We start from the raw sequence: 14,685 nt of genomic DNA, 5'->3' as shown, positions 1-14,685 counted from the left end.
GTTCTTGTGTAGCACCATTCATCTCTATAGAGAGGCTGTTCTCAATCCTCTCAGTAAATGTGTGAGAACATGCAATAGCCTCAGACGTATTAGAGAATAATTACACTTGCGCTCTGATGCACTGCCATTCAGGCAGGCCGGACAATATTTCAGGGATTAGAGATGTCAGTGACACGGGCATCTTCAGAGAAATCCGAGGCACCAGGCTCACATTCTTATGCAAAAGCAGGGAAGTGTTTGGATACTTTGATACAACCCCAGAATCCCCCCACGCCACACACACACACAGCCTTCAAAAATCTGTTCAATGAGGCCGAGTGACAAAGAACAGGGAGACAGATACTCTGCTGAAAGAATCTGCTGCTAGAAATATCATGAGAAAATCAGCACTATTACTATCGCTCATTCTTAAGGTTGAAGACTTAACTCGTAACTTGTCTTGCACTGTTTTAGCAAATCACACCTTTAATGGTTAGTTCAACCCGAAATGAATCCTGTAAATGATGACAGATTTATTTATTTTATTTATGTATTTATTTATTACATTTTTAGATGGACTATCCTGTAGCATGTGGAGAACGGATGTTCTATTATTTTTCTAAAAAAAAAAAAGAAAAGAAAAGAAAAGAAAAACGGCACAATAAAATTAGACATTGAGACAAAAAACAGAGCTAACAGAGTGTTGAGCTGGTAAATTCAAGTTTTAAATGAAAATTTGTTATTTTCTGTTCATTAGTCATAATTTATTGTATTTATTTATTTTATTTGTATCTATATTGTTTTCTGTTTATTCCATAATTATCATTTGAACTACATTTTTAAATTTCCTGAAGAAAATGTAGATTGTGCCTGTTATTTTGGCAGAAGTCATATAGTTTAACATACAGTAACATTGTTTGCATGACTTTGGTAAACAATGTAATGTTTCTAACAGGTGATTACACCATGATGTTGTATAACAGTGCGATGAGAACATTGGATACAGCTCATAAAGTTAACTAAGTTTTCCTCAAAGACTGAACTGTGACACAAGAGTCAGCTTGCCTGTTTTAGCTCAGGGTCGCTTCCAAACTTCTGTGCATTTCAAGCACCATGAAATCTCCTTCCCTGTGTGTTTAGAGATGCCAATGGGAAAGTATTTGGGGTGAGCTGAGGTCCAGGATAAGGACACATGTTGATTTGGAAAAAAAACCACCACTGACCTTTTGAAACTCCACTGATTATTCAAACAATTCACCTATTGGGATAAAGTGGATTAAAAAAGCCCTGAAAAAAGCGAACTGGAACTGGTAATGAGAGCAGATATGTAAAAAAAGTGGAAAACAATTACAAGATTTATGGAGTGGGTCACACCTTTTTTAACATTTTAAACATATAAGGCCTATCATTCCATGGTAATTATCAGTGACGTCTTGTAACCCTTGAATCACTGAGGTCAATGACTAAAGCAATGCGTAACAAGATCAGTCAATATAAACTTATGTCAGTGCACATGACCAGTTTCATGAACATGAATGACTGTTGTGCTTTAAAAGCAGGCAGAACTTTGGTCACACTGGGGTCCTACCTTCAGGGGGCTGCCCACTGCTGTGCCCGAGTGCAAAGTCAGTCAGAGCTCATTAGTACCGTTTGCCTGACTAAAGTACCCGCCTATGAATCTAATGCTGTGTGCAGTGACCGCAGGGTTCATTACGGCTCACAGCTTTTAACCTGAAATTGTCCGTATCCTGGTTCAAAAGTTCATATCCTCTTCCATTCAAAAAGAAAAAAACAAGATATTGATCATTTGAAAATACACAGATTTTGTGTGTTGTGCTTTTCTTCTTTTGTGGTGCTTTTCTTCTTTTGTGAAGCTTGCTACTTGTAAAAAATGCTGTTTTTAAAATTTACTGATGGAATGATTTTAAGCAAAGATTATTGGAGTACACTTTACATGAAAATTTTATTTCAGTCCTTCTACTTCAAATATTCATGTTTAAGTAAAAATGTTGGTTTCACTTTATTTTGATGGTACCTTTAACACATTCTGTTGACTGTAAGTAACGTTGCACCTACATGTCTACTAACTCTCATTAGAGTATTAGTAGAGTATTAGTAGACTGGTACGGTTAGGGTAAGAATAAGTTGACATGTCTACTTGCAAAGTTACTTATAGTCAGTAGAATGTCTGTTGGGAGACCATGACAATAAAGAGTTAGCAGATATTAAGCAAACAGTCTACTACAGTTTTTCTCAATTGCTTTGGCTCAATTCTCAAATGAAACTTTTTTTTCCCGAAACAATAAGTTCAGATCTCTGAACAATTAGCTTCTTGTTCACATCAGATTGGAATTTCTTATTTATTTGAGCAGATTGCAAATGCTTTGGCACATGTGTGCAAACAGTAAGTACAATTGTCTGCAGTTTGCACAACAACTAATTGCATATGGCTTGTTGATCAAAACTGATGAGCCGATTCTCACTTAATCTGTCAAACTCTTCACAACTTCTCAAACATTTTTCATCGTGTAAGCCATCACATTCAAAACGATCCATTCAATTATGAAAAATTGGTATACACGCATGTATATTCCATAAATATCTGACAATGACATTGTTTGTAATGTCTGCTAAATTGGCAAATGACCTCTAATTGCAATACAATTTGAATCAACCATTCAACCATTTAACCAATCAAGTTTGGGAGCATATATATGTAGATTGCCCACAGCACAATCACTAAGAATGGAGGACTTCCACAACCCTGAACTGCAGCAACATGCTCGTGGAAGAGCAATTGGAATACGTGGTGGTGGTAATAGACATAAGACATAATAGAGGAAGAGGTGGAAATAGAAGAGTCAGAGTCTCTGATGAAATCAGAGCCACACTTGTGGATCATGTCATAAATCGTGGTTTTACAATGGAAAAGGCTGGGCGAAGAGTACAGCCTAATGTAAACCGGTCCACAGTGTCATCAATTGTGCAAACCTTTCGTAGGGAAAACAGGTAAATATGTATTTATTTTTTTGTTTTACAGTATGTAAAGCATTTTTATAAACAACAATATTGTAAAGGTAAATGCAAGTCTATTTGTACATTCTATAGAACTGCACAACAACCTCGTGGTGGTGGCAGAGCAGCAGTATTTAACCATCAGCAAGAACAAGAAATTTGCAACATGGTCATAGCCAACAATTCCATCAGGCTAAGAGAGATCCAAAGTGCAATCATAAATGACAATAATGTCTTCGCAAATATAAATTCTGTCAGCATTTCCACCATAGACAGAGTTTTGAAAAGACCTCAAATGACTATGAAACAACTCTACAAGGTGCCATTTGAGAGGAAGAGTGAAGGAGCTGCGGTACCAGTATATCTTGTGTGCTGCCATTTCAGAGAATGGTGTGAGCACACATATTCCACACATTGGGCCCTATAATACCCAACTTCTCCTGGCCTTCCTAAACACACTTTACAGAGACCTGATTCCAGAACAAGAAAGAGGTTTAGTTAGACCACATTTGCCTAATTATGTTGTTGTCTGGGATAATATCAGCTTCCACCGAACCAACATCGTTAGGGACTGGTTTGCTGCACATGAAAGGATAACAGTGGAGTTCCTTCCACCATACTCTCCATTCCTAAATCCAATAGAAGAGTTTTTTTCAGCATGGAGGTGGAAAATATATGATCATAGACCACAAGATCAAATGTCTCTGTTGGATGCCATGAATGCTGCATGTGAGGACATCACAGCTGCTCATTGCAGGGGATGGGTGCGGCATTCAAGGAGATTTTTTTCCTCGCGGTGCGTGACAGTAAAAAACATCAGATGTGATGTTGAAAAAAATTTGTCGCCTCAACAACAAGAGTGACAGGATGTCCACCAAGAATAATTTTTGAAGTATTCAAAAGAAGTGTATTTGTGGTAACATGAAATGTACAGTAATTGGACAAGCAAGATTTCACTTATATGTAATGCATTCGTACAAAAATAAATGTATTGTATAAATACAAATGTTCATATACTTTTTTTTTTTCTATGTACTATTGACTCTTCTCAACAAATACCAGATTTTTTATAAAACCTTCATTTCCATGGTTGACTGTCATGATGAAAAAACAACTAAACATTTTGACCAGTGTGGCTCACACGATGACAAAAATACTTTATATTTTGGTGGCCTTGGCCAAATTACTGAAACGATAACTAGGTTTTGAAGCATGAATGAAATGTTTTGGGTGAGTAACTACATTTTGCAGACATGCAATAAAGTTCTGAAGTTCCAGAAAACAGTTATGACATTTGCACTCACAGTTTAGAGAATGTTTAGATTGTTTCGAAAAATGTGCCAAAGCAATTGAGAAAAACTGTAATACTCTGATGAGAGTTAGTAGACATGTAGGCGCAGCATTACTTATTGTCAACAGAATGTTCAAAAGGGACCATCAAAATAAAAGTGTTACCAAAATATTACTTGCTGTTTCTTTGTAATCATTTGTGAAATTTACAAGATATTTCTGAGTGAAAAATTCAAATCCTACACCAAATATTTTTCAGTGAATTCAGACAAACAGACGGACAGACAGATGGACAAATGGAGACATTGATAGACAGACACCCTAACAACCACTAACCTTTTCTTCAGAACATGCGAAATTCTATACTATTAAGTAAGTAAAGCTTACATTCACCAAGCCTTACTAGAAAGGACAGTCAAGCACACATTCACAAAAAACACTGAAAAGGCAATGCTTTCCTGCTGTTTTGCTAATGCGTAAAGAGCGCTTCAGGCAGAATTATATGTGAATTAAATGAGGCTTTCTGGGGTTTTTTCCCTCTAGAAGGTAAAGCAGGGGAGATTAAGGCACTGTGACCAGCCAGCGCTCTGCGGCTCTGACAAAACGCAGACTGACATAAGTACCCACACTCGCTCAAAATCCGATTAAATGTGTCAGCGCAGACCAGGCAACAGGCGCTGGAGTCCCTCTGTCCTTCTCTTAAGTGACTTTCCATTTCTCCTGGCCCTCATTCATACGGACACATCCACACTAACATTACCACCTACTTGGACACAGTTCACAAGTTAAAATCGGAAACGGAAATGGTTTGAGATGTTTGAAATGTATTTGGCAGATGCTGTCTTTTAAATCCAGCTCTGTGCAATCATTAGTTATTCTGCTGGGATGCAATCATCATTATTGGATAATGAATTATTATGTTCTGCATCAGCATACACCACAAGCATTAAATAAAGCAATAATTATGAGGCTACACAGGAGCACATCAGACTCTTATGCACCAAAAAAAACTTTCTGGTGTAGAAGAGTTTTCACTCAGAAATTCCTGGTAAATTTCACAATTGATACAAAGAAACAGCAAGTAACATATTGAATTAAATGTACAATTTTGAAGAAGAAAAACTTGTAAAATGTAGCTAATCTATTAATCTTTGTTTTATTTACAACTTTGAAAAATCATTTTTTACAGTGTGTATGGCTTGTGATGAGACCTTTTTTCAGTCAAAAAAGGTGCTGTAGCCACTTAACGCAATAAAACATGTTTCTATGTTTTCTGGATTGATAAAAAAAAAAAAAAATTACATAATGTAAAAAAAAAAATCCAAGTCAAACTCTATAAGGAACATTTTGTCATCAACGAGCAATTAAATTTGCATTCAGTCATGGACAGAAGTTATGCACAAAAGATCTGCTTCAGGGAAGGCCTAAGCTGTCAGTGAAACTTTAAAAACTGGCCTGTAGAACAGTGAATAGCCTGGCTTGTTCCTGTTTTTGAGACTGGAGAACAATACCTCCAAGAAAAGAGGATTATAACAGCACCTGTTATGCAGCCAGCCAAATAGGAGGGACATCTGAATTTAATAGTCTCAGAAAAATTGTCTCTGCCTTCCCAGTCCTTTCTTCATCCAAACCTGCAGACACGTCGAACGGTGACAACCAATGGAGGGTTCAAGACTGAAGGGCAAAGAAAAAACGTTAAGCCCTGCTGTGACCAAACGCGGATTGGCTGCCTGACATATCAAAGAACAGGTGGACCGAGACCAGGCGTACTAAAGGCTTTGTTCAATAGACGTGCGGTTTTTGTAGGGTTATGTTAAATGCAGAGTTAATATCGATTTAATGCTTGTCAGCGGTTCTATATATTTTTTTGGCAATGCAAATCCTCTGAACGCTTAGAAAAATAAGGGAAAAAATCATGGTTTGGAAGAAACGGCTTGCTATATCATCTGATTATTCACGATATATGAAGCTTGTATGGAATGTAACTTCAAAATTAAATTTTAAAGAACTGCAATTATATTTGTCCTGCTAGATTTAAACAATTTAAAGAATGAATGCACTTTACAAAGCACAAAAAATGGAAGATTCCTGTTTGTCTAAGCCAATGTTTTAACTAATAAAAAAAGGAGTAAACACTTAACCACCTGCCAGACCCAACACCCAGTAAAACTATCTCAAAAGAACCCTTCATGCATGTGTAATATATTTACTCAGCCCTTCTCTTAACTAGGCAATATTGACACCAGATAATGCGCAAGTTAATCTATTTAGTACATTGTTGTGAAATAAGGGAACTGTGTAAAGAATCTAGACGACACCGTAGCTGCTCCCCTCTGCACTGTCTGCACTTAAGGTGTTCCGGAGGGGCATAATGTCTTGGAAATGTGCATTTAATGGGTTTAATCAAATCCCACCAGCTGTTTTTAGCCTTTGCTAAAAGGGGGAAAAAAATGTGCCAAGCTTCCACAGCTATTAGAAATTAGCTTCGGTCATCGAGACTAAGCCATGTTTCCAGCTAACCATCTGCTAGTCCACAACAATAGAAGGATTTTCCTGAGCAAAGAAATATGGAATTATAAAAAAATTAAACATAATGGAGAAAGGCTTTGTTTTGGTAATTTGCCTCATCACTTTTGCTTAAGTCGCATGAAATGGCCTGCTATATCATCTGATTATTCGCAATATATGAAGCTTGTATGGAATGTAACTGAACTGAAATTCTATTCATCCTGCTAGATTTAAAAATGTAAAGAACAAATGCACTTACAAAGCACAAACATGTAAGACTTCCTGTTGGTCTAAGCCAATGTTTTAACTAATAAAAAAAAGGAGTAAACACTTAACCACCTGCCAGATCCAACACCCAGTAAAACTATCCCAAAAGAACCCTTCATGCATGTGCAGTATATTTACTCAGCCCTTCTCTTAACTAAGCAATATTGATGCCAGATAATGCACGAGTTAATCTATTTAGTATATTGTTGTGAAATAAGGGAACTGTGTAAAGAGACGGCACCATAGCTGCTCCCCTCAACAGTATCTGCACTTAAGTCGAGGTGTTCCGGAGGGGGATAATATCTTGGAAATGTGCATTTAATGGGTTTAATCAAATCCCACCAGCTGTTTTTAGCCTTTGCTAAAAGGGGGAAAAAAATGTGCCAAGCTTCCACAGCTATTAGAAATTAGCTTCGGTCATCGAGACTAAGCCATGTTTCCAGCTAACCATCTGCTAGTCCACAACAATAGAAGGATTTTCCTGAGCAAAGAAATATGGAATTATAAAAAAATTAAACATAATGGAAAAAGGCTTTGTTTTGGTAATTTGCCTCATCACTTTTGCTTAAGTCGCATTTACAGAATGTGTGTGTGTGTGTGTGCATGTTTATGTGGTTTATGAGGACACAAATTTGTATAATAACATGGGTATGACATAGGTATTACAACGAGAAGGTGATTTCTGAGGACATTTTCAGTGTCCCCGTAATTCAAAAGGCTTATAAATAATTCAGAATGAGTTTTTTTGAAAATCTAAAAATGCAGAAAGTTTCCTGTGAGGGGTAGGTTTAGGGGTAGGGTTGATAAAGGGCAGTAGAAAATACGGTTTGTACAGTATAAAAACCATTACGCCTATGGAGAGTCCCCATAAACCATAAAAACAAACCTGTGTGTGTATGTGTGTGTGTGTGTGTGCGCTTCTAAAAAAAAACAAAATAGCTGGTCCAGACAAGTTTGCTAACTCTCAAATAAACTCTTTTCGGATATAACCTAAAGGAATAATTGTTTTGTAAGGAGAGTAAATAATGTCTGTATTCACTTCTTAAAATGCTTAAAGTCCTGTTGAAGGGATAGAGTAATTATAATTAGCTTAATTTAAGTACAATAGAAATCTATGGGAAGTCCCTAATTAGATAACTTTGTAAACATGTCTGTGTGTGCATATAGCCTACTTTGGCTTAAAATTAAAAATTAAAATAATAATAATAATTAACTGACAAATCTTACTTGTTGGACATCCTCACAGATACAGATAAAATGATTCATAAAAAGTATCCTAATGGTAAAAGGATATAGCCACAAAAAATGTAAATGGAGATAACTTTAAGGGATAAATATGATATTGGTGGCAAAGTTTGATATAGTTAAACTGAGCATGCTAAACATTAGTAATGTAAAGTATTGAGAAGCTTTATTTTTTATACGCTTTATTTTTTTTTATATCCATTTAGCTTATTTAGTCCATTTGATATTGTCCTTACTGTTGATATTTACATATGAACTGTTCAAATTGAAAAAGAAAAAAAATGGCGAGAAAGATTAAAAGCTGAGAGTTGTGAATAAATAAATACGATCTACTAGTACATTAAAAATAAGATTTATGAGAGGCATTATGCTTGAGTGCTTCAAAAAGAGTTTATGCTTGGATGAGTGAAACCTCCACGCTATAAAGCGTTACGAACACATGAAACTTTCAAGACTTTTGCAACACATGTAGTCAAAAAAAATAAAATAAAAAACGATTCTTGAAAGATAAACGGCGGAGACTATGTTCGGTCACTGCGCAGCAGCGTGTTGTTGTTTTACCTATATTATTTTATTATTGTTACTTTTTATTATATTATTTTTGTCTTAATTAACTGAAAGGAGCAACCCTAAAAACGAAGCTTTGAGTCGTCCGTTCACGAGGAGGACTTGCGTGTGTCCAGTCTCTCATTATCAGTTAAATACGAGTTTAAATGCACCTCTTACGCATGCGTTTCAAATCACATATGCACTTTTATTCAAGAAGTTAAACTGGCAGAATAAGCCTAGTCGTCTATAGAAACAGAGATCGGTGTGTTTTTGTGTCAGAGATCTTTGTGAGGGTAAAAGAAAGCGAGGCGCGAGCAGCTGAGGGTGACGGTTCACGGTTCAAACGGAGCTGCACACGTCTCGCGAGCGTGTGTAAAGTGAGGCCCCAGCAAACGTGAATGAAGACTTGCCCGGTTTCAAACACGGGGGATATATCTAACACATCTGTCATGGCGATTCAACCACAAATCCATTTAAAGCTGTACTCCGTGACAGAGCCCAGATTGGATTTCAGTAGAAGTATACAGCATAAATGATTATTAAATGGGGGTTTAATCGGGAGGTTCTTCACAGCCATAGAAACGGCATAAAACAGGATAAGAACTGTGCATATAATACACAGGCTATACGCATAGCCTAAAGAGCATTTGCCTATTTTATTTTACATATTTATGTATAAAGTTTCAACTAAGCACGTTTCAGACTCTATAGCAATTCTATTTTAAAAATGCATTATAGATTTATATTTAGTCACTGATATGAATCCGAAAACAATGCTCACATTAAAAAAGAAATACTTTTGTAAATGACTCTGTATTCATATTGTGTGTCGTAAATTAAAAATACATTTGCAAAAGAGTATATATTTACGACACGAGTCAATTGGCTACATAATCTCGCTTGTGCTGTAAATAAATAAATAAATAGTTTGTCGATATGCAAAATTTATGACTACATCTTCTTTGTTAAGCGGCATGCCCCGGCCATTCAAATCTTATGAAGTCTAATCCAATCATAAATTGCTCTATCGGACCAATCGGGCACCTCCGAGGCATCATTCAATGGGACTCAAGCGGAGGACTTTATTGAGTCTCATTGTTGTGGCTGTCAGTCCTCAAAGGACCCTTACTGGGGCCTAGATATAAAGGGCCCCTTCCCAAACGGAGACGTCCAGAAGCAAATCGCCTCTCGTTCAGTTCAGAGCTTGGCTGAAGAGACTTTTCTAATCCTAACAGGAGTAGCCGTATTTTCGCATTAAGATAGCCGGGACAATGATGATCCCCAGTGTTATTGCACCACCTGCAATATATTCAGCATTTATGCATCCTGCAGCATCGTTGCATTCACCTTTCCCGGCTCACCCGAGCTTTCTGGTGGAGGATCTCCTGCGCATCAACAGACCCAGCGGTTACCTGAACCAGGACGCGCACTCGCCATGCGCCTCTCCTCCTATTTCAACACCTCTTTCCATCCCGGATAACTTCAGGCTATTGGACAGAGTCAGCCTCAGCATCACGGAGAAACATGGATCTTGCTCCCCAAAAATGCCAGTGTCTAGCAAGGATCCAGCCTACCTCAAGTTTGGGGTGAGTGCCATCTTGGCACCTTCACCAAAGAAAGGTGAGTGTTTTAAATGAACCTAATATTTCCAATAAGAATGACAAAGTATAAGTTAATACAGCACTAACTTCTGTTTGCTTCTCTGTTGTAGCCACATCTCCACCGTCCGTTCACGGCATGCTTCCCAAAGCATTCTCGGTGCCTTATTTTGATGGTTCATTCTGCCCTTTCGTCCGTTCCTCATACTTCCCTGGTGCGTATTCAGATTTAAATGCGTGCAGAGTTCACTTAAGTGGTTTGAATTCAGTCAACACTGTGGGTAGAGAGAGAGGTAAAAGAATTAGGATTTAGTTTAATCGACTGCCAAGGTGAGGTTCTTCTCTTTAAGTCCTCAAATTACTAGCGCTTTTGGCGCAGGTCTTTCCCACAGTGAGGGAACAGTTCGGCCTGCTGACTGCCAACAATGCCGTCAGCACCATGACCAATCTGGTCAGCTCCCTCCGGGGCAAACCACCCACAAACCCGCCAAAGATAGACTTTTAACCAGCGACAGAGGGGCGTTTACCAGTCATGGACTAATTTGCCCATTAGGAGCCATTGAGCGGTTTCAATATTCTCACAAGACCGCATAGAGTGTGATTGGTGTTTGTGGAAAGAGTTGCAAAAGAACAATATCGAGAGCTGTGCGTTTAGAATGGAGAGCGAGAAATCAGAAAAATCGACAAAAAGCATTGAAAATGTAGTTGCAGTTGCCAAACATCAGCTTCATCTCACTGCGTGCCAGACACACTTCGGTTTGGACGTGCTCTACATAACAGGCTATTGAAAATACGAGCTTAAAATGCTCGTTTGAGGCATTAAATGTCTATAGTCTATTCTTTTATCGACGCCAAATGATAATAGAGCAGGACTCTTTTCACTGCGCGCGCTGAATACCTTAACAAAACAACTTGAGCGCTCTCAACTGCTTTTCGTGTTCATTTAATAAATAATTTGAGGGCAAAAAACGCGGTCCCCGGTCATCAGTATTCCGGCATGCAGTTGCGCTCAGTTTGAAAGTGTAAATCTCCCTTTTGTGGCAATAATATATGGCCTTAGCCGTCTGTCCAGAGTCTTTTCCCAGCCAGTTCATTACTACACAATTACCGTTCACGGTATATTAACTCCTCTGTCCTTCACTGGGAGGCTCGTAGAAAAGGATATTCTGCCTTTTTACCATACCAATGCAGCGTGGATCCGGCCCATGTGCTAATTAGTCACCTCGTGCCATTTCACTCAAAACATTTCAAGAGAAAAAAATTCTAAATAATGATTATAATGAAGAAAAGATTTCTTTCTCCCTGATCATTCAGCCCCTTCCCAAACGGAGACGTCCAGAAGCAAATCGCCTCTCGTTCAGTTCAGAGCTTGGCTGAAGAGACTTTTCTAATCCTAACAGGAGTAGCCGTATTTTCGCATTAAGATAGCCGGGACAATGATGATCCCCAGTGTTATTGCACCACCTGCAATATATTCAGCATTTATGCATCCTGCAGCATCGTTGCATTCACCTTTCCCGGCTCACCCGAGCTTTCTGGTGGAGGATCTCCTGCGCATCAACAGACCCAGCGGTTACCTGAACCAGGACGCGCACTCGCCATGCGCCTCTCCTCCTATTTCAACACCTCTTTCCATCCCGGATAACTTCAGGCTATTGGACAGAGTCAGCCTCAGCATCACGGAGAAACATGGATCTTGCTCCCCAAAAATGCCAGTGTCTAGCAAGGATCCAGCCTACCTCAAGTTTGGGGTGAGTGCCATCTTGGCACCTTCACCAAAGAAAGGTGAGTGTTTTAAATGAACCTAATATTTCCAATAAGAATGACAAAGTATAAGTTAATACAGCACTAACTTCTGTTTGCTTCTCTGTTGTAGCCACATCTCCACCGTCCGTTCACGGCATGCTTCCCAAAGCATTCTCGGTGCCTTATTTTGATGGTTCATTCTGCCCTTTCGTCCGTTCCTCATACTTCCCTGGTGCGTATTCAGATTTAAATGCGTGCAGAGTTCACTTAAGTGGTTTGAATTCAGTCAACACTGTGGGTAGAGAGAGAGGTAAAAGAATTAGGATTTAGTTTAATCGACTGCCAAGGTGAGGTTCTCCTCTTTAAGTCCTCAAATTACTAGCGCTTTTGGCGCAGGTCTTTCCCACAGTGAGGGAACAGTTCGGCCTGCTGACTGCCAACAATGCCGTCAGCACCATGACCAATCTGGTCAGCTCCCTCCGGGGCAAACCACCCACAAACCCGCCAAAGATAGACTTTTAACCAGCGACAGAGGGGCGTTTACCAGTCATGGACTAATTTGCCCATTAGGAGCCATTGAGCGGTTTCAATATTCTCACAAGACCGCATATAGTGTGATTGGTGTTTGTGGAAAGAGTTGCAAAAGAACAATATCGAGAGCTGTGCGTTTAGAATGGAGAGCGAGAAATCAGAAAAATCGACAAAAAGCATTGAAAATGTAGTTGCAGTTGCCAAACATCAGCTTCATCTCACTGCGTGCCAGACACACTTCGGTTTGGACGTGCTCTACATAACAGGCTATTGAAAATACGAGCTTAAAATGCTCGTTTGAGGCATTAAATGTCTATAGTCTATTCTTTTATCGACGCCAAATGATAATAGAGCAGGACTCTTTTCACTGCGCGCGCTGAATACCTTAACAAAACAACTTGAGCGCTCTCAACTGCTTTTCGTGTTCATTTAATAAATAATTTGAGGGCAAAAAACGCGGTCCCCGGTCATCAGTATTCCGGCATGCAGTTGCGTTCAGTTTGAAAGTGTAAATCTCCCTTTTGTGGCAATAATATATGGCCTTAGCCGTCTGTCCAGAGTCTTTTCTCAGCCAGTTCATTACTACACAATTACCGTTCACGGTATATTAACTCCTCTGTCCTTCACTGGGAGGCTCGTAGAAAAGGATACTCTGCCTTTTTACCATACCAATGCAGCGTGGATCCGACCCATGTGCTAATTAGTCACCTCGTGCCATTTCACTCAAAACATTTCAAGAGAATAAATTCAAAATAATGATTATAATGAAGAAAAGATTTCTTTCTCCCTGATCATTCAGCACTCTAGATTGTCCCTGGGAAAAGCAACACCCAATTGCCCTTAGTAACGCAACGTTAACTTTTAGCCCCCTGGGCGAAACAAAATAAAACTCTTTCAAAGTGTTGTGATGCCCGTGAATGTGTGCATGAATGCATTATTTACTTGATGTACTTGTCTCTTGTAACAGCTCCTGCATCTGTTGTACCCATTCCTGGAACTTTTTCCTGGCCTCTTGCTGCGAGAGGGAAGCCCAGAAGAGGGATGCTCCGCCGGGCAGTGTTTTCTGATGTGCAGCGCAAAGCTCTGGAGAAAATGTTCCAAAAGCAAAAATACATCAGTAAGCCAGATAGGAAAAAACTCGCAGGGAAACTCGGACTAAAAGATTCACAGGTGAATATAAGAGTGGGAAACTATTATACTCATCTAATAATTTAAATAAAAATAGGCATATGATATAATTCACATTATTTACGCTAAACCCCACATTTAAATATATAAAATAAATTATACACTTTCCATTTCAACTTCTCTGTTGGCTTCAATTATTAACGATAGAATCTCTTCAAACAGGTCAAAATCTGGTTCCAGAACCGGCGAATGAAATGGAGAAACTCCAAGGAGAGGGAGCTGCTGTCTTCCGGCGGCTGCCGAGAACAAACCCTGCCAACCAAAACCAATCCTCACCCAGATCTCAGCGACGTGGTTAAAAAGTCTTCTGAGGATGAGGAAGATGAAGATGACGCTTGCGCTACATCACATTTGTGTCAGCTTTCAAACAGCACTGATTCCAGCATTTCATTCAAACACTCGGACTTTTCTGAATCAGAGGATGAAATAACAGTTTCATAAGCTACTTAATCCGCTGTATAATGTATGTATTCAAGCACAAGTGTACGCCAAAACCAAGCTGTGGCTTTACTGGCGTTTAATTTCACTTCTGCGTTCGAATGAGTGTTTGTAGCAAATCTTTTCCACATCACTTTATAATTACTTATTTGGAAATTCTTCGCAAAATGATTTTGCTGTGTCGCACAGCTTTTTTGGGGGGGAACTGTACAGTATTTTGTACAAATATTTTTGTATGGATATTTTATACCAAGAATTTTGAGTTTTAGATTCTTTATTAAAGTTGTAGACGTATGTATAATTTATACGAATTTATCTCTTTGTGCCACAT

General features: G+C 38.8%; 1 protein-coding gene across 1 annotated transcript; it reads left to right on the top strand.

Moving 5' to 3' along the window:
* The first annotated feature begins 11,887 nt into the window (after positions 1-11,887).
* Positions 11,888-14,357, top strand: LOC107603138 (homeobox protein DBX1-A-like). Its single transcript, XM_016295852.1, has 4 exons — positions 11,888-12,236; positions 12,328-12,429; positions 13,696-13,898; positions 14,079-14,357. The coding sequence occupies exons 1-4, from the start codon at positions 11,888-11,890 to the stop codon at positions 14,355-14,357; spliced, it is 933 nt and encodes a 310-aa protein (XP_016151338.1).
* The last annotated feature ends 328 nt before the right edge of the window (positions 14,358-14,685 follow it).

This window comes from Sinocyclocheilus grahami, unplaced genomic scaffold, assembly GCF_001515645.1.
Source record: "Sinocyclocheilus grahami isolate Dianchi unplaced genomic scaffold, SAMN03320097.WGS_v1.1 scaffold341.1, whole genome shotgun sequence".
Lineage (NCBI taxonomy): Eukaryota > Metazoa > Chordata > Actinopteri > Cypriniformes > Cyprinidae > Sinocyclocheilus > Sinocyclocheilus grahami.
The sequence above is the reverse complement of the archived record's forward strand: the minus strand, read 5'-3'. Positions and strand labels throughout refer to the sequence as shown.

Bases quoted from the DNA above. Each gene is read 5' to 3' on its own strand.
- LOC107603138 (XM_016295852.1), top strand. From the start codon at position 11,888: ATGATGATCCCCAGTGTTATTGCACCACCTGCAATATATTCAGCATTT. The intron at 12,237-12,327 runs GTGAGTGTTTTA...TCTCTGTTGTAG, and splicing joins GGCACCTTCACCAAAGAAAG to CCACATCTCCACCGTCCGTT. The intron at 13,899-14,078 runs GTGAATATAAGA...CTCTTCAAACAG, and splicing joins TCGGACTAAAAGATTCACAG to GTCAAAATCTGGTTCCAGAA.